The sequence below is a fragment of the Patiria miniata genome, unplaced genomic scaffold (genome assembly GCF_015706575.1).
Source record: "Patiria miniata isolate m_02_andy unplaced genomic scaffold, ASM1570657v1 HiC_scaffold_27, whole genome shotgun sequence".
In the NCBI taxonomy this organism is placed as follows: domain Eukaryota; kingdom Metazoa; phylum Echinodermata; class Asteroidea; order Valvatida; family Asterinidae; genus Patiria; species Patiria miniata.
In genome coordinates, this window is record NW_024037066.1 from 186389 (window position 1) to 213360 (window position 26972).

The window sequence follows — 26972 nt, forward strand, 5'->3', positions numbered from 1 at the left end:
TTTACTTGTCTGCAAAACTGTCATATAAATTTACAAATGTACCTTCCAATTTCATATTTTAGGATTTTTGTTCAGTTAGGTTTTTTTTCCAGGTAAGTTACCTCGAATGCAAATAACAAAATATGTGGAAAAATTGTTGACTTCATTATGTGGACATTCTTTCGCTGTTTGTACACCTTGGAAGTACTAGTGGATTAAAATTTACCAATAAAAACCCCAAATCTTCGGTGGTTGTGACCGTTACTTAGTGTTTGCCTACACCACAATGCCCAAAATACTTGCTCTTGAATCAACTCAGCGACAACAGCTTCTCTCAGCAAGGTTACTTGATATCTAAAATTAAGTCTAGATCTTTATCCGTTTTATCCCTGATTGATTATAGGTAAACCCATTTCAGAAAAGCATCCGTGAAGGATAACTGATAGAAATCCAACATTATAACAATCGTAACGCAGGCAATTTAACAATTCCTTCACAAACTGATTAAAATTTTTGGCTAAAAAAGGTTACAAATTATTAACAGGAATTTCCTTAAAAGATTACATCACACCGGAATAAATACCAATCCAACTTCACAATGATTAAGTCGTTGTTTCTTTTGGTTAGATAAACAATACTGCATTTTCAAAAATATTTGCTGTACAATTTGGTAAAGAAACAAACTGGAGGCACTTGATTCGTTCAAATAAAAAAAAGAAATTAAAAAAGAGAACAATTTAATATGAGTAATGTTTTCTGTTCGCACCATTCTTAAAAACAAGAAAAGTGTTTGGGTTGCTTTTGCGTTAAAAAAAACCCACACAAACACGAAAAGATTTTGGGTTGGTTTTAGGTAAAAACATCCTAAGTATGTAGCCAATTTACACAAAAATACAAAAGGCAATTCATAAAAGCCTATTTTGATGAGCGAAACACTGCAAAACTTTAAGCTGCTCAAATTTTTTTTTACTGGAAATTTCAAAATACCATATATAACAAGTGTTAGAACCTTACAAGCAAGGAAAGTTTAAAGGTGGAGTAGGTCATTTGCAGCTATCCAAAAAGTAACTGACCAAATTATTTTTAAAAAGTATACTTGGTTTAAAGATAGTAATGGCATCAAACTCCCTGTGAAATTGTTCCTTCGGGCATGCTGCCACTTCAAAGAAAACAATAAAAAAAAGGTCATTTCCAAAGATGAGTCAAGTGACGCATTTTTGGAAATCTCCGTTAGTAGTTGGTTTGCAATGGGGCGAATGTGTGCGTTGCGTTGAAACAACGCACACGTGTACGCGGTTGCTATTATTCATTGGTTCGTGACATCGCATAGCTGTGATCAGCTGAATGAGAACGTGTTCAAAATACATGTATGGCTCGGCAACTTTCAAATTGATATCGAGATCCTAGAATATTGTATTCTCGGAATATGCAGCATTACACAGAGCTGAAACTTCATCAGGTTAGTTGTTAAGCACCCGTCTTTAGATTTTGAGCACTTTTGTTGCCTCAAAAAAAAACATTTCGCAAATGACAAATGAGCTACTCTACCTTAAAGTTTACAGCGACGAGTATGTCGAAAAATGCTTTTTATACAGAACAGTCGTGAAAATATCAAATTTTCTAGTTTTAGTGCAAAAATAGTCCTAATATTCATACGCTGAAACCCAACTACATATTTAGGAGCAACAAGAATGAAAATGTTAACAAATTATTGCTTGCTAATCGACTTATCAATTAGGCTCCGCCCCCTAAGGGCATGTACAAACAACACGATTAGGCATGCATATTATTTGGTAGTGACATCAGGGCTGTGATTGGTCAACACCTCAAGGGGCGGGGCTTAATGGATCAGTCCATTATATTGAAAAAGGAGTGACCAAAAAGCATGAACATCGAAAGTGATATTCAATTGCAACTCTTATTGCTACGCTTAACATATCTAAAATACATAAAGCATTGTAATATAAGAAATAAGTACAGAATACATAGAGCACATTGCAGTAACTAGAATTATAAGAATATTTCGGAAAACTATGAACAATTTATACAGATAACTCCTTGTCCCAAATCTATATTATACAAAATGCAGACATGTTTCATCACACAATTATTAAAATAAATGAATAATCTGTTATTTACAAAGGTGCTTTCGTTGCAAAAAAGAAGAAGAAATAACCCATATAATAAAATCATTAAAACCAAAAAAAAATATTACCGAAAATAAAAAAACAACTAGAGATTAATATTACCAACCAAAATACTTGGTACTTTGTAAGGCATATGACATGATACAACTGTTTTGAATTTGCAGTAAGTTATTTTGAAAGTTATCTGAAAAGAAGACGTTACCCAACAAAATTTAAACAAAAATTGGTTGTATTAAGTGATAAGTGTGTAGCTGATCAAATGTGGATGTTTGTGTTGACAATATGCTTTAAAAACTGGACAAACAATAGGAAGACACCTGGGGTTTCTTTTGTCTGGGAAGATACAGGCATGACAGGCGGGTATTAAATCACACAATGTATTGGAAGCTGAAAACATTAAAAACATAGTTAAAGGCCTTCAAAAATATACATCTTTAATGTGAGGTCTGTTCAATTTTCATCTATAACTATAAGACGTTCTCGTCAAGGTAAATGGGCCTTATGCAGGAGTTGGCCATTTTTGTCGAGTTCCCTGAATGTATTTCATAAATTGTTATCTGTTGAATGGAATGGCGCCAGACTATTTATGTAGCCTTATTTTACTGTCATTTTTTTTTTAATCTAGCTTGAAACATTATGGACTGTTTAGTTACAAGTTTTAAATTATTCATTGAAGCAGACTTGACTTAATTAATAATTTACTTGCTTTCATTTCTCTCCGCAAGATCCAAAAATGAAGATTTTACCTCACTGTTATTTCAATATGGCCGACTCACGAATAAGGCCCTTGGCAAGTTACAACCAAATCGGACCTATAGTTCTACAGATATAGGCCTTACAGAAATGCACCTTTAATATGACGTAACATGTCACATGACATTGATGATGTCATCATGACGTCACTTCAATCTTCATCTATAGCACATCCCGGTCTAGGTACATACCAAGTTTGAACCCACTCAGACATGTAGTTCTGTAAATATAGGCCTTCAAAATATGCACCTTTAATGTGACATCACATGACGTGATGACGTCATCATGACGCCACATCATCAGACGATGATTAATGACAACGCAAAGTTTAAAATAAATCGTATTTAAAAGAGTTCCCAAAGTGACTTGTACAAAAAAAGTGTACAAAACCTATGGGAAAAAAGTGCAAGAGGAATAAAAATGAAAGAAAAAAAAGAAATGAGACAGGCCTTGCAAAAGCTGCCTTGTATAATACGGTTAATATGGACACATATCTTATGGACATTTTATTTGATGTGTGCAAATGTGAGCCACATGAATGACAGCACCGGTAAACATGCGTAGAAAATAGCATTTAGTGCTGTGGCCTCGTGAAAATAGCACTGGAGTGCTTTGGCCTCGTGGTTAAGGGCACTGGATTCGTGGTCTGCGGGTAAAGCTGCAGGTTGTGGGTTCGAGTCCAGCCTGGGGTCATGTTGCGTGTGCCCTTGGGCAAGGCACTTTGTCACGCACTGCTTCTCCCCACCCAGGAGTAAATGGGTACCTGCGAGGGCAGAGATGGTTATTGTGGTTGATTTCAGCTGCTTTGCACCGAAAAGGCTGCGTCGAGCTGTATACTCCCCAGGGAGCTGAAATTGTCTTTCAAATGTTTTATTGGCCTAATGAAACAGGGTAATAATGATGTAGCGCCTTGAGCACCAGTCCTGGTGGATACGTGCGCTTTATAAACACCCACTATTATTATCAGTTTTATGGAAATTGAAACAGTATAAATTAAAAATTTGACAAAACTTAACGTTGCTATAAGCCAATAGACCCGAGACGTACATGCAATGACGTAATGGCTTTGTTTACATATGTGCTTTCCTATGGGAACGAAGTCGGGACGCCAGACAAAGCGGGGACCGTCTACTACATAGGAAAGCGCACATGTAAACAAAGCGTGGCGTCATCACGTCTTAGGCCTATTAACAGATGCCAATGTTTTGAATTTTGTTTTTAGGATTGAGTAGAGAAGGGGTGGGCGTCCATGGGGCCGCCTCCTGACCAGGCCTGGGAGGGGTGCTTCGGGGGGTGAGTCTTCTGGCTCTTCTGGGGTAGGATGTGGCGCTTCTTGTGCCCCTTGGTGTTGGGTTCCAACTCGTGGAGACGGGTCAGCAGAAAGTGCTTGTCGCGTCCCTCCTGGATTGTGGGAAAGAAATGTTGTAACAATGGCCTGACCTCATGACATGTTTACATGGTACACGTAGAGGCATAGAATTCAATTCAACTCAGTTGACATTTATTTAGCACTCTCCAATAAACCAATTCAAAGTTGGATAATATAAGTATAATACAGTGATATTTAAATAAACTAGTACAAATGTGAAGGTAATTACCACCAGAAAAAAATAATGCTTTGAATCTAATTGTTTAAATTAAGATTAATAGCAAGCGAAGTTGAGAACAGAGTAGTAGAGGAGATTACATGGCTGTTCACATACGCCAAGGCTTGTGGGTGGAACAGCCTGGACAGACTATACAATGTAATCACAAGAACAAAAAGACAGACACGATCTGACACACAAACAAAAGACAAACAAAACCAACAAAAGTCATATTATAAACCAAGCTGATGCAAGATTAAAGGGAAAAATGCACAAAGATAACAATGAAAATGAAAGAAAAACTAAAAAAATTGAACATTGAAAGGAAAAAAATTCAAATAAATAGAAAACAAGCAAACTGTAAAGTAGCAAACTGTAACAAAATATTTTCAATTTCAGGGAAAACAAAGATGTGAAATATTTCTTACTCCGTAAGACACTTTTTAAAAATAATTTTCTGAGTGTACAAATGTCACAGACAGACACAGCACAGATAGATTATAACTTTTTTTCTGTTCTTTTTAGAAGATTTTTCTAAGGTGTTTTTTGTTACATGCGATTCATGTACAGATGCATTAGTATCAAAAATTGTGAAATTGCGATCGGTCTGCTGGACTCTTGGCTACGTGACAGGTACCAGTGAACGTTGTCAACTCACCATAATAAGCTGCTCTTTCAGCCGGTTCACGAGCTCATTGTGGGCAGAGGCGATGGCGTGGTAGTAGTACAGTATCAGTCTGCATCGAAAACAATTAATAAATGGATACGTGTAAATAAAAAGGACAAACATTTTCCAGTGTAAAGCAGAGCTTTTATCAGACAAATTAACCAGTTTGCGTCGGAGGACGTGATAACATGCACTGGCTGTGTTTATACATAGGCACGGCTGACGGGTTAAGACGTCAAGATTGCCTCGACTCGCCTCCGGGTGACGTCTAAACACGCTAATCCCTCGTGCCTTTTGTACACACGCACAAAGTCCGTGAAGGTTGTGGAGGTGGATCGTGTGTTGATCTTGAATTGGACGTTGTGCATACACAGCCTACTGTTGTCAATTTACGCTAAAGCGCACACCCCAGAGTTTTGAAACATAATGAGGTTTTTGCAAGAAATATCGTGCAAATACTGTTGAACTGACTCTTGCGAATCAGTATTTGTGGCGTTTAGCTGTATATCAGAAGTTGGCTTGAAAATTTAGCCTTTTGCGAAAAATTGAAACTTTTGGCAAAAATAATCCCCGCGCAAAGTGGTTACACCCTGCCGGTGAGAAAATGCCAATTAAATCTGGTGTTTCTGCATCGCATTAGAAATTTAGAACCCCCTAGACATTTGAAAAAAAAAAAGTTTTTGATTTTTTTTTTCATTTGATGTTCTGGTTGTTGAACAAAGCAAAACCTGTCATGGAATGTGCTCACCTCAGATTTTATATGGTATCATTAAAGCTATAGTCCATCATTTGTAATTTGTGCATTTTGTTCGTTTGAAGCAACAAAAGAGTTCAAAATCTAATAAAGGATACTAAGCAACTAACCTGATAAAGTTTCAGCTAAGCTTCAGCTGTACATTTCGAGAAAAACAGCATTCTAAGATCTCAATTTCAAATCAAAAGTTACTGAATCATGTTTTGAATTGCAGCTATACGCGACGTCGGGCACTGATCCGACGAATTATAACAACCGCGCGCGCGTGTGCGTCGTTCCAATACTTGCGCGCGCTGCGCTGAATAACAAAACGAACTACTAATTTAAATTTTCCTACGGTGCTTCTTAAGAATCACCGTTGGAAATGCCTTCTTTCGTTGATTACTTCAAAATGACAGCTTCCCAGAAAGAATAATTTCACAGGGAGTTTAGTTCCCTTACTATCTTTCAACTAAGTTTGTTTTTCAACAATAATTACGCCAGTTACTTTTTCGGATGGCTGCAAATGATGGACTGTAGCTTTAAACCAAATATGAACATTTTCATCATGTCAACGATTTGTACAGGTCGCATTACATTGTGTATGGAGCCTATGGGCCATGTGCTCTGTGACGGCATGCTGTCAGTCCACCACTTGGGTTGACTGAGCTTCAAAGCTTGATTTGAAGACAACACTATTTGAAAACACTTCTCTAGACACGTGGACAACAGTGATTTGGGTGACCTGTATTCAAATCAGCATAATAACACTATTCTTGCAATTTTTTCAACGATTTTTTTTCACCACGAATGGTCGAAGAGCTAAACTTCAGTACATTATTAAAAAAAAAACAGTTCAAATAAGTTAATTAGGTTAAAATTCCTGTCAAAAGTTGGTTTCCTTCTTTTTGCACCGCTGATGCATGCACAACAGAAGAGAACCATTCGTAAAAGTTGGCATCAAGTGATCGCAATTTCCAATTTCGTAAACAAATTCCACATGATCTACATGCTCTCAACGTGATTTCATATCATACAATTATATCAGCATCAATGCCTTGCCTAATAACCAAACCACTCTCCAAATATAAACCCCATATCCACACTCAAGATTCCATCAAATTAGACATCTGGCTGTGGGAGGAACAGCTAATCTTTCAAGAGCAGCAACACACATTTTAAGGGGAAGACTGCACACAGCAGTGCTGTCTCATCCCCTCTGCCCCCTCCCTCTGCTGAATCAGTACTTACAGGAGGACGACGATACACGGCACCACAAAGGCCGCCGAGCCGATGAACTTGAAGACTTCCTCGAAGAAGTTGTTGAACTGCTCAATGGTTGTAGTGATGACGGCCCACATGGTGACTTGACCACGGAATGGGCCACATCCACGCGATGGCTCAATACTGTAAGGATACAAGAAAAAGATCCCAGAGTGAACACTCATTTGGTTATCTGGAGTACAATATGCAGATGGACAATTCCACGGTTACTCACATTACATTTCGTAACGTGAGTAACCGATTTTGTGCGTCTTGTTTATCATACACAACACATATTTCTGGATGTCATCTTTGGTGCTTAGGTAGGTCTAGGTCTACTCTATCTACCATGGGGATATCAGTTATTAAACCTTTTCAGTAAGGTAATTACAGCCCAAGGAAACTGAAAAGTACATCAAAAATGTAACGTGAGTAACCGTGGAATTGCCCAGATGAAGGTTCGTGCAATTAAACACAAACCAATTTTCACAGTGTCTGGGGAAACAACTATGCCCAGTGACTATTTATAACAAGGGTTAAAAGGAATATGCAACATTTGCAAACATCAAAAAACAAAACTAGCAAAATATCACGAAATACCTTGCTGGACTGTTAGTGAAGACGGTCTAATACATCCTGTAAAATCATGGCACCTGGTGTGCTGTCATTTTCAAGAAGAGTGGTATTTTTTGGTACCAATTTCCAATACTGGTCCGCCAACCAGCATTGGAAAAAGGCTTCTTTTTTTTTCAAATGCTACCCCCAATTTAACATATCTAATTAGTCCGCATTTTGTTTGCAATCAATTACATGAACGGGTACAAGTTAGCTAGACTAGTTTCCCAACCTTACAATTTCCTGACATCTATAAATTACTCTGTTTCATCTCAAGTGGGGTCAAGACACCAGGAACATGATTGTTTTTCTTGGTTTTAGCAGCATCTAAGAACACAAAACTTCAAACAAGTCAGTGTAATGATATTTGCTGAAAAATACTAAACCCCCCCCCTAAATCCATCCATTTCTTAAAATTACAGTAAAAGCAAATGTTGTTTATTCCCTTCAAATCTTTTAAAAAAAAAATGTTCATTGGTAACTCACGCTCCAATGGAGTATCCAACAGGTATGATGCAGCCCATGAACGTAATCAGCAGAATGACCATGAAGAAGATGCCAGAACGTGACGCACGGAATGGTCGGGATGACGGCACCATGTTGTACAGCAAACTCCACTTCTTCAGGTAGAAGAAGACGAGGCACTTGACCAGACTGATAGCTGGCAAGAACGGGCAGTAGAACGATCCAATCCTTAACAAAAAAAAGTACTCGGATATCAATATTTTTCTTCCAAGTCCGACATTTACACTTTTAGACAAGAGCAAAATTCAGACTGTCAGCATAACTAAGTCCATCTAAATAAGGTGTTTCACGGTAATACGCACCATCTTGCCTGCGGGACATTTTTACGGGCGTTGCTGTGTACGCACAGTCAATGGAAAGCTTTGGCGCTTCCAAGTCATCATGCATTCATTCCAAAATGCACCCGCGTTTAGCAATGCGTGAACAAGATGGCGCATATTACCGTGAAACACCCTATTCAACAAACACTTTCTATTTTATTCAATTAAATGGAGCCCAAAATGAAAAAAAAATATAATACGAAAAGGCATCTATGAATTTAATTTTACAAAATTTTCAAGAAAACAAAACTCATTCCAACAATTTATTTGAATACATCTCTTTCTTTATATTGGTTTTGGACATCAATAAGGTGCAATGAGGTTGTAACTTCATTCTGCAACAAAGTCGTATCTTGCGCGGAAACGCTCGGTGCAACAAGGTCGTGTCTTGACGTCCATTGACTTTGTGTGTACATCTGGGTTATTTTAAGTGAGATACTAGCTTTCGACATTCTGAAACTCGCGTTTCACGTACGGCCCATTTTAGGAGATACAACCTTGTTGCATAGACATGAAGAGTTGTTGATGACATCCATTTCATTAACCCTTTCATTACCACATTGTTTATTGACTTGGCTCTCCCCATGACCAAATTGTTTGCTCAGTCATGTGGAAATCACTAGAGCATGAACAAAATGACCATAAGTCCAAAACTCACTTTTTTCAACCCAGATTTTCACTACCAAGGAGTCATTTAAATCATAGGTGTTGTGTGTAAAGTTTGTTCCTTGAACCTTACTCTTTTATGTGATGTAAAAATGAAGTCCATACGTGCAAATATAAGAAAGTTATGCCTTTTTCTTCATTTGGACCCATTTATCAAACTGCAAGCCATTTCACCACATGACCAAATGGCACTCCATACCTCAAATTGTGCGTGGATACTTCTGAAGCACTTTTCTCATTTTTTTGTAATGGTAACACTATGAATAAACTACACCATTAGAACGATCCGAAAACACTCTTTCAGCTGATATATGGTTGATGTATGGACGGCCAAACATATCAACATGCTGCCTTTCTGAAAAGTAGTAAATAATCTGTGTTGAGGGTGTTCTGTGTGTGGTTTCCTGGTCGACTAAAGTCGCCCATGGGAATCAGCAGGGGGGTTCTTCTTGTCGACAAAAGTCGCCCATGGTAAGGAAAGGGTTAAAGAAAAATGTTTGGACTTCTGAAAAGTGGAGGCGCAACAGGCACAAGAACTCACCAACACAGTGCCTGGGAGTAGACGATGGCCAGAACATTCTTGGGGATCTCGAACTCCATCTTGCCCAGGGTCTGGACTATGCCAAAGTGCAGATACTTGGCAGCAATTCTGGGGAAAAAAACAATCACGAAACAAAATGTTTTATACTGTCATCAAAATACCAAACAAAGGAACACCCAAGATAATAGTCTATTTTTCGACATGGGAATTTTTCGACATGGGAAAATACCAACACTTTCAAACCAGTGTTACTTCAAATGTGCACAATCCACCTGATCATTACAAACCAATTGTTCATCTTCGAGATAGATAATCAAAGTTGGTAAATCTGTCAGTTGGTGTGATGTTGGGATGTTTTACCGACTATTATGATAGATACAGATATGCAGATAGAGAATTAAGTCACTGATTTGTGTGACTCGACAGTCGAGTCATTTTAGAGAAGTGACTCGATTCGAGTCGAGTTATTCATTTATTTATTTATACAAGCCTTACTTAATTTTTCACTGGCAAAAATACTGCCCAGGTTATCATTTTATTTATAGAGTAGAGCCTGTCCAATTGTATTTCCCTTTTGGCAAAGATAGCCACAGAAACTTAATCTTTTTGGCAAAGTAAGCCACAGAAACTTAATCTTTTACGGAAAGTTAGCCACTGAAATTATTCAATTTATTATTCATTTAACTAATCTGGCAACCACTAAAATCCCATTGTATTGTATTGTATTGTGTTGTGTTGTATTGTGTTTGTAATGTATTGTATTTGTATACATGTTTGTAGTCATTTTGTTATTGTATGCAGGGCCCCAATGGAAACCAGTTTTGAACTGTTTGGGCATACCCTGGGTGAAGAAATGTAATAAATAAATAAATAAATAAAGAGTGACTCACTTGCGAGGGAATTCCCAGAGCAGCACCACCAGGACAACGGCTGCAAAGTCAGTGATGGAGAGTTTGTAGAATTCCTGGCCTATGTAGGTTTCCCAACACTGAAGGATTGCAATTAAAGGGAAAATACAACATTTGCAAACATCAAAAAATAAAACTACCAAATCATTTTGAAATACCTTGCTGGACTGTTAGTGAATGACAGTGTAAAGCATCCTGTAAAATCATGGCACCTGGTATACTGTCATTTTCAAGAAAAGTGGTATTTTTGTATCAATTTCCAACGCTGATCGGCCGATCAGCGTTGGAAAAAACTGGCTTTTTTCAAATACTGGCCCCCAGTTGACCATCACACTTGTTTGCAATCGATTACACACCTATGAATGGGTACAAGCCAGCTAGACTGGTTTCCTGACCTTACAATTCCCCAATATATATGTAAACTGCTCTGTTTCATCTCAAATGGAGTCAGGGAACCAGACTACAGGTAAATGATTGTTTTTCTTGGTTTTTATAGCATTTTCGAACCCCAAACCTCAAAAAAGTCAGTGTAACTATATTTGCTATATATTTCCAACCCCCCAATTCCATCCATTTCTGAAAATTACAGCAAAAGCAAATGATGTATATTCCCTTTAAATACAAAAAAAACGCACTTATTTGCAACCTTACATGAAAATGATATTAATCAGTCATTCGCAGCTTCACGTTTCAAGTATATTGCATACAATTTTACAACCATGAGAAGATACAGTAAACCACAACAGAACTTGGAATAGTATGGGGGCTGTGGTCCAATGGTTACGGTGTTCAACTCGTGTGCCGTGGTGCATGGGTTCGAATGCCTGACCCTGGGAACATAGTGCTTGTGCTCTTGAGCAAGGCACATTATTGCTTAGTCCTTCGGATGGGACGTAAAGCCGTAGGTCCTGTGTGTTGTGTAATGCCAGTTAAAGAACCCAGTAACGCTTATCGCTAAGAGAAGGGGTTTGCCCCGGTGTTTCTGGCAGTGGTTGCTCAATGCGCCGCAGCACCTTGTAAACCCTTATAAAGGCGCTACACAATGGGTCTCATATTTCTCATGTACTTCATTTACCTGTCTCTAATAATGGACATAATTTCCAGCGCTTTGAGTACCTAATTGTTGGTAGATACGTACGCTATATAAGACTCCAGTATTATTATTATATTACTACTGTATGAAGACCACAACTTCAGGGCTGCCTAGTATGAACAATAGCTTCCGATACAGTGTCAGATTATTTTTTGGGAATCAAAATTTGGAACAACATTCGAGGTGCCACACAGATAAGGTTGAAATTTAGACTCCTATAAAATCCAGTCTCTTTGGACTCTTAACCCTCCCGTTAATTCTGTCCACTAAGACATGCCCAATGCAGTGGGACGCCACTATACCGAACACCGCTATACCGAACATTTGGCTATACCAAACATCATCCTTGGCTCACGATTTTATGTACAAAACATATCGAACATCGTTGTTAAAAAAAAAGTCAACAGAATAACAAAAAACTCACTGGTTGTAATTGTACGCGTATTAAACACTGTTTGGGCCACTTTTAATTCCCGAACATCAAACCACCGATGGTTACATCGTGTTTGAATGTTTTGAAGAGCGATAGATGGCTATTATTTCCCAAACGAATAAAAGGGAAAACCACCCGTTGCTAAAGTTTTGTGACAACTCCTCGTGCGGCTGCGGGATGTGAGAAGTGCCAGTTCAGTGACTTCACTATTTGTCTAAAGAGGATACCGGCAGTTCCAAATCGCTATACCGAACGATCGTTATTACAAACACTTTCTTTGGATCCCACGATGTTCATTATAGCGGCATTCCACTAACATCCAATAAGTCTGCATTTCACAGAGTCCAAATTTCATGATACTTCAGCCCGGCTGACTTACTTTCAAGTCGCCGGCACTGCAGACTCCGCAGGTGTCTTCGGCCGTCTCACTGCAGGAGATCTGTGGGAAGAGGGAGAAGAACAAGACCCCCAAGGAGGCCAGACGAAGAAATACCGTCCTGGAAAAAAAAAGAAGAAACACAATTTCGGACGCGTGATGAAAACAAGACAGAGGAAGAAACATCTGAGATGTCTCAACCTTCGGTCCAGTACTGCTATCTGTGAGGACCCTCAATTTTGTCAAAATTTGTCAAGCAACCCACCAAGGGAACTGACAAGGTTTAGGGCTTCTGACTAGCACCCCTTGAACAAAGACATCAACAATGTGGAACCATCAACATAGGGCTGGATAGCTCAGTTGGTAGAGCACCGGAACGGCGAACCGCAGGTTGCAGGTTCAAACCCCGCTCCAGGCAATTAAGTCAAAAATTAGAAATGTGAAGGAAAAAAAGGCATGTAATCTATTGTTCCTAAGATGGAATATCTGCGTCGGGGTGCTGTAAATCAAATTAGGTGAAGGGCAAAACCTAATTTGATTTAATTTATTGTTTATATATTACGGTCATTTCAAAATCTAACACTCATTACTTGTCTTCAATGAAAATGCATCCTGATGGTTTTCTGGGATTTTGTAGGATTTAGGATGGCACAGCCCAGGCATAATTAGTTGACACTGGGCTTAAAGGCCCTTGAACGTTTTGAACAGAGATTGCCGTCTTTGAGAGAGACCTATTAATCATGATATCTACAAGTAATTAATGGTTCAGAAAAAAAAATGATCTCAAACTCCTAGTCTGTAATCTCCCTTACTAGATGATGGATATATATTAGATTTGAAAAATACATTTTCAGGTTCATTTACAGAGTTCTTAAAATCTCTGTGTGTCGGACATTACATTTTCTTCCATAACACTAGAATTGCCCATTATTTAGAAGTTCTTTGGAAAGAGCGGATTTTTTTTATGTGGGGGGTAGGGGGCAGTGTTGTCGTACTCGTACTTGGTACTCGTACTTGAGTACTTTTGTTAGAGTACTCGTACTCGTACTCGAATGTCAAAGTACTTGTACTCGAAATGATGGTACTCGTACTCGGGCAGCAAAGTACTCGTACTCGACATGTCAAAATTGTACTAGATCATCAAAGTACTCGTACTCGAATAGCAGTACTCGAAAACAAAATGGTACAGCTTGACTTACCACAGCCTTAATTTTTCAATTCTTTCAGTTTGAAAAGGTTGATCGGCTTGCGGAGAAATCGGAAAAAAATACTCGACTACCACACTGGCAGGGGGTTTAGAAATACTCGGTTAAAAACAGAAAAGGTGACAAATCATGCTATACCTGACCAAGGTCATGCTGATTTCAAACTGCGGACTGTAGTCTTCAAATCGGACCACGACGTTGAAGATCATGGGAACCAGACCGTTAAGTATTGTGATGGTGATGGACGGAAGGTAACCAATCAACAGGCTCCCAACGGCGTTAGTTGTGATTGGCATGTTTGAATGCTGGGGACGGAAAAAAAACACAAAGAAAATGAAGTCGCCAATCTCGAACTGAGACGGTGTCCACAACAGGTGTCTACAGCTATGCCTTAGTCTATTTTTAGCACTGGCCACAACAGATGTGAAAAAAAGGAGCTTCAGTAATAACCACAGCTGAAAAAAATATCCGGTAACACACAATTCGGCCATCTTCAGTCGACAAAATTTCATACAATTTTATTGTGGCTAAAATAAGGTCTTTGTTGCGGTCTCAATTCCATTGTGAAGACAGTTTTGCAAAAGTCACCGGGCCCAAGTAATTTAAATTTGAGGCACACGACAACAATAGCACCTGTCCAACTGGTTACAAAAGAACGATCCATTCAGTAGTCTGGTGGCTTGAATTGTGAACGGAATGTGTGCAAATGAAGACGTGGTTGCAGGTTTTACTAATATGCATATCGTCAGGTGCACAACGAACTGAATGAACAGGATAGTTTTGACCCAGCACGATGTGATATAGCTTGTGTAGATTTTAAGCACATGATACCTCACTAGGTGCAACTGACCATACACTTGTATAATAAGCAAAGTAGAATTGGACTAGTGATGTCTTGCCGCAGCGTTATCTGCTTAAAAAATTGCATGCTTCTACCCCGCCAAATTTTGATCTCTGAAAAAAGATTGGTAATCCTTACTTTTAGGACACCTCTATTTTTTTACGAGTTCTGTTCAAAACTGACTTTTGCAGATGACTGTCCAGTACCAAAGTGACTTTTGCAGGCTAAAGCAGTCTTTAGAAGTCAAGAAGGTGTCATTGCCAATTGTTCAGATGTGTCAAGAAATATCAGAATGTCAATTTTGAGTGTCATTTAGTCAACTGTTTTGGTGAGCCTTTCCCTTCCTATATAGGAACGGGGTCCTAAAAGTAAGGATTACCAAAAGATTGATAAGTTTAAGACATCCGACATCCACCAAAGATCACTATGCAGACGATCTGTATGCAACTTACCAGAACGGACAAGTCGGTGGTATAGTAGATGAGGTAGCCCGCACCACCTAGTATGGCCAGGACCACTACGTTAAGGATAAGCCGCAGTAGGTACAGCCTGCATTTCTTCAAGGTGGTTCTGTTGGCTCGTAACAGCTTCAGCCTTGCCTCCTCGAGATCAGTCTGTGGAGGAAAATATCAATAAAACATCACGCCGTATTCTCCACGAAGAATGTGCAACACCAATAAAAATTTGCCATCTACTTTTTTTTTTACATTACTCACTTCACAATTTAATTTGAGACCAAAGGTCTCAAAGCACTTCACAAGTATTACATCTGTTCATCAGGCCATGAGACCTGCATTTTTGCAGCAGCTCGAGATCAGCGCATTCTGGTCTCTCCCTTCAAGGGTACCCATTTATACTCCTGGGTGGAGAGAGGCAAATGAAGTAAAGTGTCTTGCCCAAGAACGCAAGCACTATGTTCCCCGTCAGGTTTCGAACCCACGTACCACGGCACTTGAGTCGAACACCATAACCATTGGACCTCAGCATTCCACGTACCTTGTAATACCCTGTGTGTACCTGGAAGAGCATCCTCTGTGAAATTACGACTTCCTAAATTTGTTCATTTTGATTCATGTGATTTTATCATACATTTCTGAATATAAATAATGAAGTTACACTTGTCCCTTTTAGTACACAACTGAGACTTGGATTCCCGGGACTCTATTCCAGGTCGACTTTTATCTAAAAGACAATCTCAACCAAGTCTCAACTTTCAGACTAAAGCAACTTGCTGAAGCTTGGATACTTTTAAGTAAATAAGTGATACTGTTTTGGAACTTGAGTTACAGAGCTCGACGTATCAGTTCAGATCGCTAAAAAAACTGTCAGAGGCAGCACCTTATTTGCCAAGCTTGGTCACGTGAGGGCCTCAACAACGCCAGTTGATAAGGACACCGTGATGGTGTCGCAAGCTCCTGATACGAGCTCTGTAACTCAGGTTCAAAAAAAGGTATCGTTTATTTACTTGATATAACAATGGGATTGAAATGAACTTTCATTCTCTACAATACTGTTGCTTTGGCGTGCACTCACCTGGAGTATGTAGTGGATGCTCCGATGTTTCAGGTAGGCGTTTTTCTCGTCGGTCATAGAATAATCCCACGCTGCAAAGATCTTGTTGCAATACTTGAAGTGATAGTCCTCCGTGTTGCCCAGGCTTTCCTTGAAGCCAGCCGCAGTGCTGCAAAAAAAAATTAACCAATGAGAAAGACAAGTATTAGGTCGCATGCATCATGAACCTGATGGGGTATTCAGAGATAACAATGTGGCTTTTCATATCACTAATGTGGCTCTCACAACGTTGGCAAATAAGGGGCTGCCTCTGACAGTTTTTTTTAGCGATTATCATACCAAGACAATGTGTGTAAAGTTGTAAATAGAAATTCATTGAATAATTATGAATTAGCCTGGAATATTGCAGTTGAAATTTTAAAGTAACCACACAGTCCACTGAGACCTTGTTTTTCCTTTAAAAATGGCATCACACATCCGCCACTTTGTTTCACATATGAAAATTTTTTCGAGAGGAGATCCCACGACTCTTTGTTGAATATCAGATGACGATTTACTGTATACTGAATAAATACATTAAACAGTCACCGAGTTGTGCTACAAATACACCTACGAAGCGTCGCACTTACGACGTGTTTTGTGAAATGGATCGCAGGACGCGTTACAGCTGCGACGTATCGTAGGGATACGACGTGTCCCTATTCAAGTCCCCATTTTCAAGTTACGATGAGTTTTGTGAAATCGGGTGCTGTCTACACTTGTTTACTTACTACTGCACCATCAGGAGCAGAGACAGCAGGAAGTAGCCGGCCGAGGTCAGCAGGTAAGCCAGGGGAAGAATGTATACATTATCTAGGAACACAGTGATATCTGTACTGTTGTCGTTACTGAATGAAGGGGGATAGTCGCCGTAGAACAACGCTGTCTGCTCCATCCAACCCTGCAAGTCAGATCAAACCATACAACGACAATATCCGGATAAAAACCTTTTTAGTTTAGCAAATCTGGAGAGAAAGAAATAAACGACACGCAGTACATGTTGACAAAGAAAGTACAGAAGTTATCCACTTTCGGTTTCATTGCATGCCTGCTTGATGTTTAATATTTCTATTTAGGTTTTATATCGCTTAACCCTAAACCTTCCCGAATCCTCTTTTGTAAATGGTGGATTTTGCAGGATTGAGGCTATATGGCAAAAATGTGCGGGTGATTTTGGAGGATCCACGGTGTCAAGGTCTGAAGCCGGACCTTGTGTTGTTTTTGCTCAGCCATGCATAAATTTAGGCCTAGATTATAATTGAAATCCTCCGTACTGCTCCAGGATGGCTCTGCCTCAAAATATTGACAGTGATTGCTGGAGGATTTTGCAAGATTGAGGCAGCGGTCACCCCTCCAAGGACCACATTCAAGAAAATAAGGCCAAAAAAAAAAAAAATATTCGGTCTCTGGTCAGACCAAAGTTTCGGAATTGACGCGGGGACGCGGGTTTTTTTTTTTCTTTTGCGTTTTTTTTTTTCTTCAAGCTTGGATTATACAGACAAGGTGGGGTACTATTTTGCTTTTTTGGTGTCCTCATGTACCGGTACATTGGTGTCCTCCATAATTTGCCTTGGTGTTCTCGATCATTTGCCTTGGTGCAATTTCCAATTCCTTGGTGCTCTTTGGTAAAAAAAAATTGAGCAGGTGCGGCAATAGAGGGCGCTGTTGGGGCTACCGCGGAACATTTTGGAAAAAAAAGATTGACGCGCATGATTAAAATCGATGCGCGCGCTGACCAGAGACCGACTTACTTTTTTTTTTTTGGCCTAATGGAGGATTTTAGAGGACTGACGCTGTATGCAATTTTGACATGGAGGCAGTTGGAGGATTTTGCGGGATTGAGGTTTCGTCCTAGCAAATGCCTAGGGAGTTAGGGATAAATAACATTGTTTTCATATTATTCACAGGGGATCTGCACAGAATATACTCCAAGGGAGAATTGTTTTTGTGGGTCTTGTGTGTTCATCAGAGTGGCATTTGAAAGCCATACATGTATACTTACAGTGCCACCGATGAAATCAATGATGCACTGGCCTGTGTTTCCGGTGTTACACTGTTGGTCCACACTGCTTGTATACTCGGCCTCACATGTTGTTGCTGTTGACAGAATAACAAAATATTGTTACCATGAGAGTCGCACAACCCTAACCTACCTAAAGCTACACAATACAGGGTGAGTAAAAAAAAAAAAACGAAACCCAAATATCGGGACCATTGGTTTAGTGAAGTTCTGCATGTAGCACTTTCAAAATCTAGGATATGAAAGCCCAATTCATAAGCTTTCTTTTAGTACAAGAATCATTCAAATCACTCATGTACTTTTCAAGTTACGGAGTTTTAAACACAAGCCCCGTTTTAAAGTTCTGTGGTACTTTATCAACATCAATATATATAGGGTGAGTAAAAATAAATGAAACCCAAATGGTCCCCCTATTTTATTTTTTTTTAAAAATAAGTTCTACATGTAGCGCTTTCCAGATCTAGGATATGAAAGCCCAATTGATAAGCTTTCTTTTAGAGAAAGAATCATTCAAATCGCTCATGTACTTTTCCAGTTTGGAACACAAACATTTTTTGTTTTTAAACCTTGTCCACGGATCACAATAAAGGTAAGTGACATTTTTTTTTTTTTTACCTGATTTTTTTGGCTTCAAATGTCGGCTGATGACTGCAAATAGTGCCCGACTGAACTTAGTGCAAATATAATGGGAGTCCAGAGAGGCCACATAAAGCTTATTCTCGACCATAACCCAATCTAAAAACACGTTAAAATTGTGCAGCAGCAGGATTCCAGTCAAACCAGTGAGTTTGGCCGTTTTGAGACATCACCTTTCATTGAAAAAAAAAAACTTTTTCATTTTGCCGACGCGCATGGCTACGGCGACGCGCGCGCATACCAGAAACCGGAGACTTTTTTTTTTTGGCCTTATTAATCTAACTTCAAAGTTCACACTCATTCATACCACCTTATCGAGGCAACTTATGGAAAGAAAGGTAACTTACACTCTATGTATCCCCCACCCAGGATGACCTGTGGGATGATGACGAATCCAAACATCAAGACGAAGATGTAGATGTTGAGGAACAACATCCACTTCAGGAAGACAAAGTAGGAGACAACCGCTGTACCAAACTTGCCTGCGAGAGACAGATATTAAAATAATATTTCATTTTCCTCTATAGTTTGGCATCAATCACCACTCTCCTAAGCTAACATTTCTCAACAGGCAGTTTATCGCAATTTTTTCAGCACTAAATAACTGAGAAAATTACATCATATAATGGGTATTAACCCCAACAACCCTGAGCCCATCAAGCTCCAACAGCGGGTTTTGCTTGATTTTGGCAGGGTTGGTACCGAACACTGGCCAGTTGGTGTTGGACTTTGATTGACTGGGTACCAAAGGCCCAGGGAGACCCTGTTGAATTTTGTGAGGTTCGGGGCAGAAGGGCATGAGATTTGTGAACACGTTGGAGTTCACTGGCATTTCTTCGTGGGTATGCTCACCCACGGTCCTCAGCACAGCTTGTGGTCAAATGTGCATGTACATATTGCTTTATTTTGTTAGGTTTGGTACCATCCCTATCCAATCACTCGACAATGCATAGGCCCATCCATACCAAGTCAATCATACTCCAACAGTTGGAGATTGGCAGGTTTAGTACTGTTCCCCGTACAAGGCCTGTTGGAGTTTGGCAGTTTTGGTACCAGTGCTTACAGACCTGTATGCAGCTGTTGAAATTTGTTAGGTTTGGTATACTTTCTAGTGCAAGAGCCTAGGGGGTTAGGGTTAATAAAGCGCACAGATCTGTCATTATTGGTGCTCAAGGGGCTACATGTACACCATTATTACCGTGCTCATTGGGCCAGTGAAACATTCTAAAGACAATCTAGCAGCTAGAATCAATCTAGCCCCATAAATGTGGCCAATTTACTGGACTACCTCCGTAAACATACATGTAGGCCACACGTCCACCATGTCGCACTTTGTCAAATTTTGATTTTCACATTTAGGCTGTTTATAATTATAGTTTATTTTTGCTTTAGAAGCATACTCACCCTCTTTATAGGCTAATCAGAAAGTGCTGCCTTTTTCAGATGTCTATTTTTTGTGAAATTTCCAGATTCGTTTGCACACGTTTTCATATCAAAATTTCAACATGAAATTTCACGAAACAAATTTTTCGTGAAATTTCAAGATTCGTTTGCACACGAAAATTAGACATCTAAAAAAGGCAGCACTTTCTGATTAGCTTTTAAAGAGGGTGAGTATGCTTCTACATTGTAAAGCAAAAATAAACTATAAACTAAGCCTAAATGTGAAAATCAAAATTTGACAAAGTGCGACATGTTTTTGTACATGGTGGACGTGTGGCCTATGTTTACGGAGGTAGTCCAGTATTAAAATTGGCCACATCTATGGGGCTAGGATCAATCACAGTAAACATCTAGATGCATCTCTGCCCTCACAGGTACCCATTTACTCCTAGGTAGGGAGAAGCAATGAGCGACAAAGTGCCTTGCCCAAGGGCACACGCACCACAGCCCCAGGCTGGACTCAAACCTACAACCTGCAGAATTACCTGCAGACCACAAAATCAGTATTCCAGACCACGAGGCCACGACACTTGATTCTTCTTGATGTAATGTCAGTCCATCATATAAAATATCCCTTACAATGCAAGCACCAATTTTTAGTGTTGTTGTGGATGGGTGGAGGCAAGTGAGGGTAAAGTGGCTTGCCCAAGGACACAGCACAAACTAGCACCTGGATTTGAACCACTGATCACGAGTAACAGCAAATCCTAACCATTAATTGTAATATACCGGCAACTCACCTTCCACTTCTTTCAAGGAGGCCCGCCATACTTCAAACGTCAAGACAACATCATACATCTTCTCTTTGAAGTGTTTCCATTTCTGTGGAATGAAAATCAGGCAAAGTGAGAATGATCAGGTGGATGTGTGGGGTGTCTCTAGCTGACAGGCTGTCAAGTGAGGAGTTGAGGAGGAGAGTTGGAGTGGGGGGATCGGTATCGTATTGAGGAGGCATAGGCTGAGGTGGTATGGTCACGTGGAGAGAAAGGAAGATGCTAGCTGGGTCAAGAGGTATAACAGCATAGTCGTGGGAGGGCCCACACCCGTCGGCCGACCGCGCAAGACGTGGCAGAGTTCCATGACTGATGACATGTGACTGTTTGGAGTCAACGCGAGGGACGCGACGGACAGGGCCAAGTGGAGAGGAGCCACAGGGAGAAAGCAGGCCAACCCAGAACAGATTGGACAACGACCTCAAAACCGACACTGATGATAACAGAACATCCAAATCAATCATTGTAAGGGTTCAGTGTTGGGCAAAATGGATTCTTTTGCTCAGGTCCAATGTCCTTCCATTGAAAAAGACATGGATGTATAATATGATGTACTTGTACATGAATAGGGCAAAAATGACTTGAGTTAAATGAACATCAATTCCTCCACAGTTCCCAGCACTTTACAAAAACAACATTCCCTGAGTTTCCCCTGATAATTCCCTGAGAAATTTCCAAAATTCCGTGAGAAATATTGTCACTGTATCAGGTTGCAGGGAAGTCAAGAGGTGGTAATATAGCACAGCCAATTGTTATCGTCTGGAGAGGCCTGCAATATTCACACTGCATAAAACACTAAAAAGCCACCATAGCCAGTCAGTCAATGGACACAACTTGGACACTGTATAAAGATGCACATGCACCACACTGGCAAAAACCTTACTCTTCTGGGTCACTGTAAAATTCAGACTTTTCCCTGATTTTTGGCATTTTCCCCCCAATTTCCTTTAGTTTTCCCCCCTATAGAAAAACTACTTTTCTGCTCATTTACAGCCTGTCTAAAAAAAAAATGGTACAATCGAAAATGATTTTTTTTTTTTCAATATTAAATCTCAACATAAGTAAGTCGTTTTGAGCATCACATTAAAGAAAAAAGACCAGGCTTTCCACTACATTTTGTTTCATCTCATTTGCTTTTGTCAATCCAGAGAAAACTCCAGTTTACTGCGGAACACAAAAATCGAGTTTCGGCCACTTTCTGGTTGAGTGAGAACGGTGAAAGAATTAGTGTATTTCATTAAAACATGCAATAAATATTTTTATTTGTTTATTATTTATGAAAAGAAAATATTTATCATTGAACTTATTATGTTGACTATTAAAGCTTGTATCGAGAAAACCAGACTTCCTTTGTGTACGTTAATCTGTGTTTTGTTTCTTTTGCCAAGTTGCAATCTTTTGTGAGCTTCAAGACAGCATGGCACAGTACTCGAAACAATTCTGCCCATGCATAAAAGTGGCACAAAATCGATTTTGGTGTATCGCACTAAAATTGATTATATCTCTGAATTGACAAAAGCAAATAAGATCAAACAAACACTATTGGAAAGCCCAGTCTTTGTTCTTTAATATTATGCCAAGTAAGAATGACTTATTTTGAAATTTCATATTTAACCAATTTTTTTTTCTGATTGTACCATTTTTTTTAGACAGGCTGTAGAAAAATATCTCACTTAGTTACACGTTTTCTTTTCATTTTGCGCACAATTACAGAGTATCGTGCATGTATCATGCACTTCTAATGTTCTAAATGTGCACATCCACAATCTAGCTATAGGGTAGTAATAATGAAACACCATCTACCATTAAATCATGAAATCTATGTACTTTCCAACATGAACACATAGGCCTATCACTCTAAATAGAATGCAGAGGAGGCGGCCAGCAGGTGTGCTAGGCACAGCAGGTGTTTAGGCAGAGCAATTAATTAGTGGGCAGAGCAACATTCTCACCAGTGCTGTGTTGTACTTGAATGATTTCCATCCTGATACCGCTTTCACCTTCCTCTTCCCATATTGGTTTCTGAAACAAAAGGCAAAGACAACAAGAGCGTCAACTTTCAAACCTTTTTTCTTTTGAATGAATGTGAAAATTGTTTATCTTTAGGCCAAATAAAAAATATGTTTAGCGTCCCCGCCCACTTCGTTTTTGGAGGCCGCCTCCTTTTTTTTTTTTAACCGAAAACATTATAAATTTCAACAGTGACATCATTTTGGCCTCTTTATCTGTTGCATCTAGCCCAGTCATTTCCTGAGTCCAATGGCGGCCATTTAAAAAAAACCTGGGGGCCATCTTGAAAAATAGCCCGGTCGGGCGGCCATTTTGGAGGTGAAAAAAGGGCCTCCTACTTTCTTTTTTCAAAGACAGAACACTAAGCATGTACATGTCCCAAGGACCTTGTTATAAAGGTGTTCGACTGTATTTTGATAATCATTCCCTTTTTTCATTAATTCAATTAATTTCAATTACATACACAATCCTTACACAGGTTCAACAAATACTTGTACGAATTTCCTGTTCAGTCCGTGCATGATCAAAAACAAAACTACAAAATGCAATTTTATGAAGTACAAATTCACATATTACCGGTATTTGGTTTTATTTGACTTGTAAATGAATTACTTTGTCAAGGTCAACAGAAAGGATACAGTCCAATCATTTTTGTTTTTGTCTGTATTTCCACAATTGATATACATGTAGCAAATTTAAAAATAGATATTTCCTATATAACCCTTTTGGTGTTACAGGAAGCGTATGATTTTCCTAAACCTAGCTGGTACGCTGTCAAAATCCAAGTTCAAACAGTGACATGACCTGTGATCTTGTCAAAATACACAACTTTTCCATGCACGACACGTTCATGTAAACATGGTAAATTACAGTTTGGTACGGGAAAGTTGCTGTTTTACATGTACATGTACATGTACATGTACATTGTATCTTCTTGAACTTGCAGAATGAGACGTGTATCAGTTTTGTAATTGTAGCGTTTATTGCTGGTAGCTTTTGTGTAATGTATTTGTGTACATGTACATAAACAAATTTGTACCAGTATATGAATGTATTTTTTATATCAACCATTGTGAAATTTACACATTCAAATTACTACCATTTTTCAAGGGCCCTAAACACTTCACTTTGTACACATGCATGTGCGTGTACATGTACTTGTAGGCCTACATGATATGTGCGTATGAATGAGATATTTGGCTGTTCACATGTACCGTAATTTTTCGGAATATAAGCCGCCCTGTGTATAAGCCGCAGTAAATATTTTTGCGGGCAATTTCAACGTATAAGCCACGGCTCATATTCCGAAAATCACGGTACCAATATGCACGGAAACAAACTCAATCAAACTTTGTCATTAAAATGAACTCATCACTAATATATGACTCAACACAATTTAGGTACATGTACACACAGGTGTTTGCCCTGTACAGGTTGTGATGAACGAGGCCATGGTAGTATTGTGCACTCCCTTGCTAGCTACAAGCCACAGTTGCATGGAGACATCACCCAACAAGCTGAGCCTTTTGTGTAATATCTTTTCACACAATAAAGAGAATCAATAAAGCATTGATAAGGAACCAAATTATACACACAACAAACAGCAATACGTGCAAGTTAACATATTTTGTAGTCCTACTCGTCACTGTAACCTGCAAAAGCTGGGGTTTTTTTAAAATAATTTTTGTATTTTAAGTAAATTGCAATTTATACAGAACTTCAAATTCATGACTTGCATACATGTACATTGTAAACTTATCTGCATAAATTAAATCAAAACAACCTAATGAAAAAACTGCTTTACTTAGAGAAAACCAGTGGCCAAAAAAAAGGCAACGCTTGGGTTCAGTTGTCATGGTAGTAGGCGGTTATAAGGCCATCACAGATGAAACTGTGAATCACAGAGCATCAAAATAATTTTTACAAAAAGAAAAAAAAATGAATTATAACAAAACAGTCAATGTGAAAATGTGTCTCAGAGATAAGAAAAAATTATAATAAAATAAAATTAATCCAACTTTCTCGTTATATACTCATTAGAAAAAAAAGAAAATAAATACATTTTGTATTTTACATCATTGGCTGAAGCGTGCATGCAGACCGTGGGTATTGGGTGCGTTTATGATAGCTAAATTTAAAAGAACCAAGTCCAGCTTGTCAGGATTTTTCAGAGTTTATTAATTGCTTAAAGGCTGTAAGAGAACTGACTGAACAAGTACAAATCTCAATCACATTCAAAAGCGGCAAAACAAGTCCAAATTTCTCCATGCAACAAAATAAAAATCAAGTTGGACTATTTATATACATAAATTCCAATAATAAAAAGTGCTGACTACAATTATACATTTTTTGTATATATTACATAAAGTTTACCGAATATTCGATCACAACCAAATATTCAAATAGCTTTTTGCCGGTTTGAAGATCCGATAAAAACACAAAAAACACATACACACAACTGTGGTGTTATTCTATCGTAAAGTTGTAGCAACTTTATTGTCAGGTGCCATGTCAACGGTAACTTTTTAGGCGACGGTGGTTCAGAGTTCACATCTTTTTAGCAGATGAAAAGCAATTTACAGATATTTGTAAAATAATTACTGTAAAACACTCCAGCGCCCCATATCGATCGCCGCACAAAATTTTTTAACTGGCAACTTTTTACCGGCGCAGCACGCAATTGCAGCTGGCACTTTGGAATATCTGAATATTCGGTCAAATGCATTTTCAAGTTTATCCAGGGTTCGACTTTAGCGGTAGCCCGCTAGCCAAATGCTAGTCAAAACAGCGGCGGGCTAGTCAAACTATTCCTGAAGTAGCCCGGCTGGCGAGTCAAATTTTATTGACAACGGCAAAGATGAAAGGACAAAAAATAGTTCATTAAATTCAGAAAGCAAACCTGTATCACTTTGTGTCTAATTTTATTAAATCTGTTTTGTGTTAAATTATTAGATCTGTTTATTTAAAACACTGACAAGATATGCCTCAGGATACACGTTTAATCATGTAATTGTATGCACATAAAAGAAAAACATGCGGGCTAGTGAAAATGCCCGCAGGCTGGTTTCGAGTCTGTTTCAGTAGCCCGGCTGGCTAAGTAAATTAAAAAGTTAAGGGAAAACCCTGGTTTATCAACTGCTAAATTATTCAAAAAATTGACCGTTCTACACGGTACATGACAGCAATTGATGGGAATTTAACCAATCAATTAAAAATCAGTTTCGAGTGCAGTTTTTATGTGATCTGCCTGGTGGTATTGAGTGCTCTTTAAAAATGCATTGTTCACCGTCACACCTTGTAATTTGAAACATCACTCTGCCCGAATCACAGACGAGAGAATACTTCAAATGGTTTCCAAACCCTTAGGCCAGCCGAATCCCTGCTAACCGACACCTGGGACAATACCGGTAGGCACACTCTGTTTATGAAAAGGCAGGGATTTTCAAGCGTGCGTATAGCGCTGTTTCTATAGCAACACACAATGACCGATCAAACACTGACGAAAATTGCACCGGTTGTTTGCCCAGTGGTTAATATTCAATGTGTCTGGTCTGCTTCGTATCATTATCGTTTGAAATATTCTGAGTATCTGATCATGAGATTGAATTCACAGAAATATATGGCTTGGCGTGCCATGCACCACAAGATTTAATGCGCTGGACTTTGGGCCACACTGGCAAATCAACTTGCCAGGCTGCTGTGTACATACATGTATACATGTACATGTATCATAAAATAAAATGTACATTGTACATAATATTTTAATTTTTACAACTTGAGGTGCAGTATTAATTATTGTCCTTACTTAAAGCTATAGTCCATCATTTGCAGCCATCCGAAAAGTAACTGGCGTAATTACTGTTGAAAAACAAACTTGGTTGAAAGATA

The 26972-nt window shown here is 39.0% G+C and overlaps 1 protein-coding gene across 1 annotated transcript in view; it reads right to left on the bottom strand.

The window, feature by feature from the left end:
- Positions 1 to 3760: 3760 nt before the first annotated feature.
- The window catches only part of LOC119734338 (transmembrane channel-like protein 7), a 29550-nt gene continuing 6338 nt past the window's right edge, over positions 3761 to 26972 (bottom strand). Inside the window, exons 3-17 of the mRNA XM_038207785.1 lie at positions 23027 to 23096; positions 21042 to 21123; positions 19206 to 19340; positions 18205 to 18299; positions 16934 to 17103; positions 16185 to 16332; positions 15104 to 15265; positions 13949 to 14115; positions 12609 to 12726; positions 10686 to 10783; positions 9796 to 9903; positions 8230 to 8436; positions 7117 to 7272; positions 5124 to 5202; positions 3761 to 4280 (exon numbers count right to left, since the gene is read on the bottom strand). Of these exons, the coding sequence (XP_038063713.1) occupies positions 4098 to 4280; positions 5124 to 5202; positions 7117 to 7272; positions 8230 to 8436; positions 9796 to 9903; positions 10686 to 10783; positions 12609 to 12726; positions 13949 to 14115; positions 15104 to 15265; positions 16185 to 16332; positions 16934 to 17103; positions 18205 to 18299; positions 19206 to 19340; positions 21042 to 21123; positions 23027 to 23096 (1978 nt within the window). The 3' untranslated portion in view covers positions 3761 to 4097. The remainder of the gene's footprint in view (positions 4281 to 5123; positions 5203 to 7116; positions 7273 to 8229; positions 8437 to 9795; positions 9904 to 10685; positions 10784 to 12608; positions 12727 to 13948; positions 14116 to 15103; positions 15266 to 16184; positions 16333 to 16933; positions 17104 to 18204; positions 18300 to 19205; positions 19341 to 21041; positions 21124 to 23026; positions 23097 to 26972) is intronic.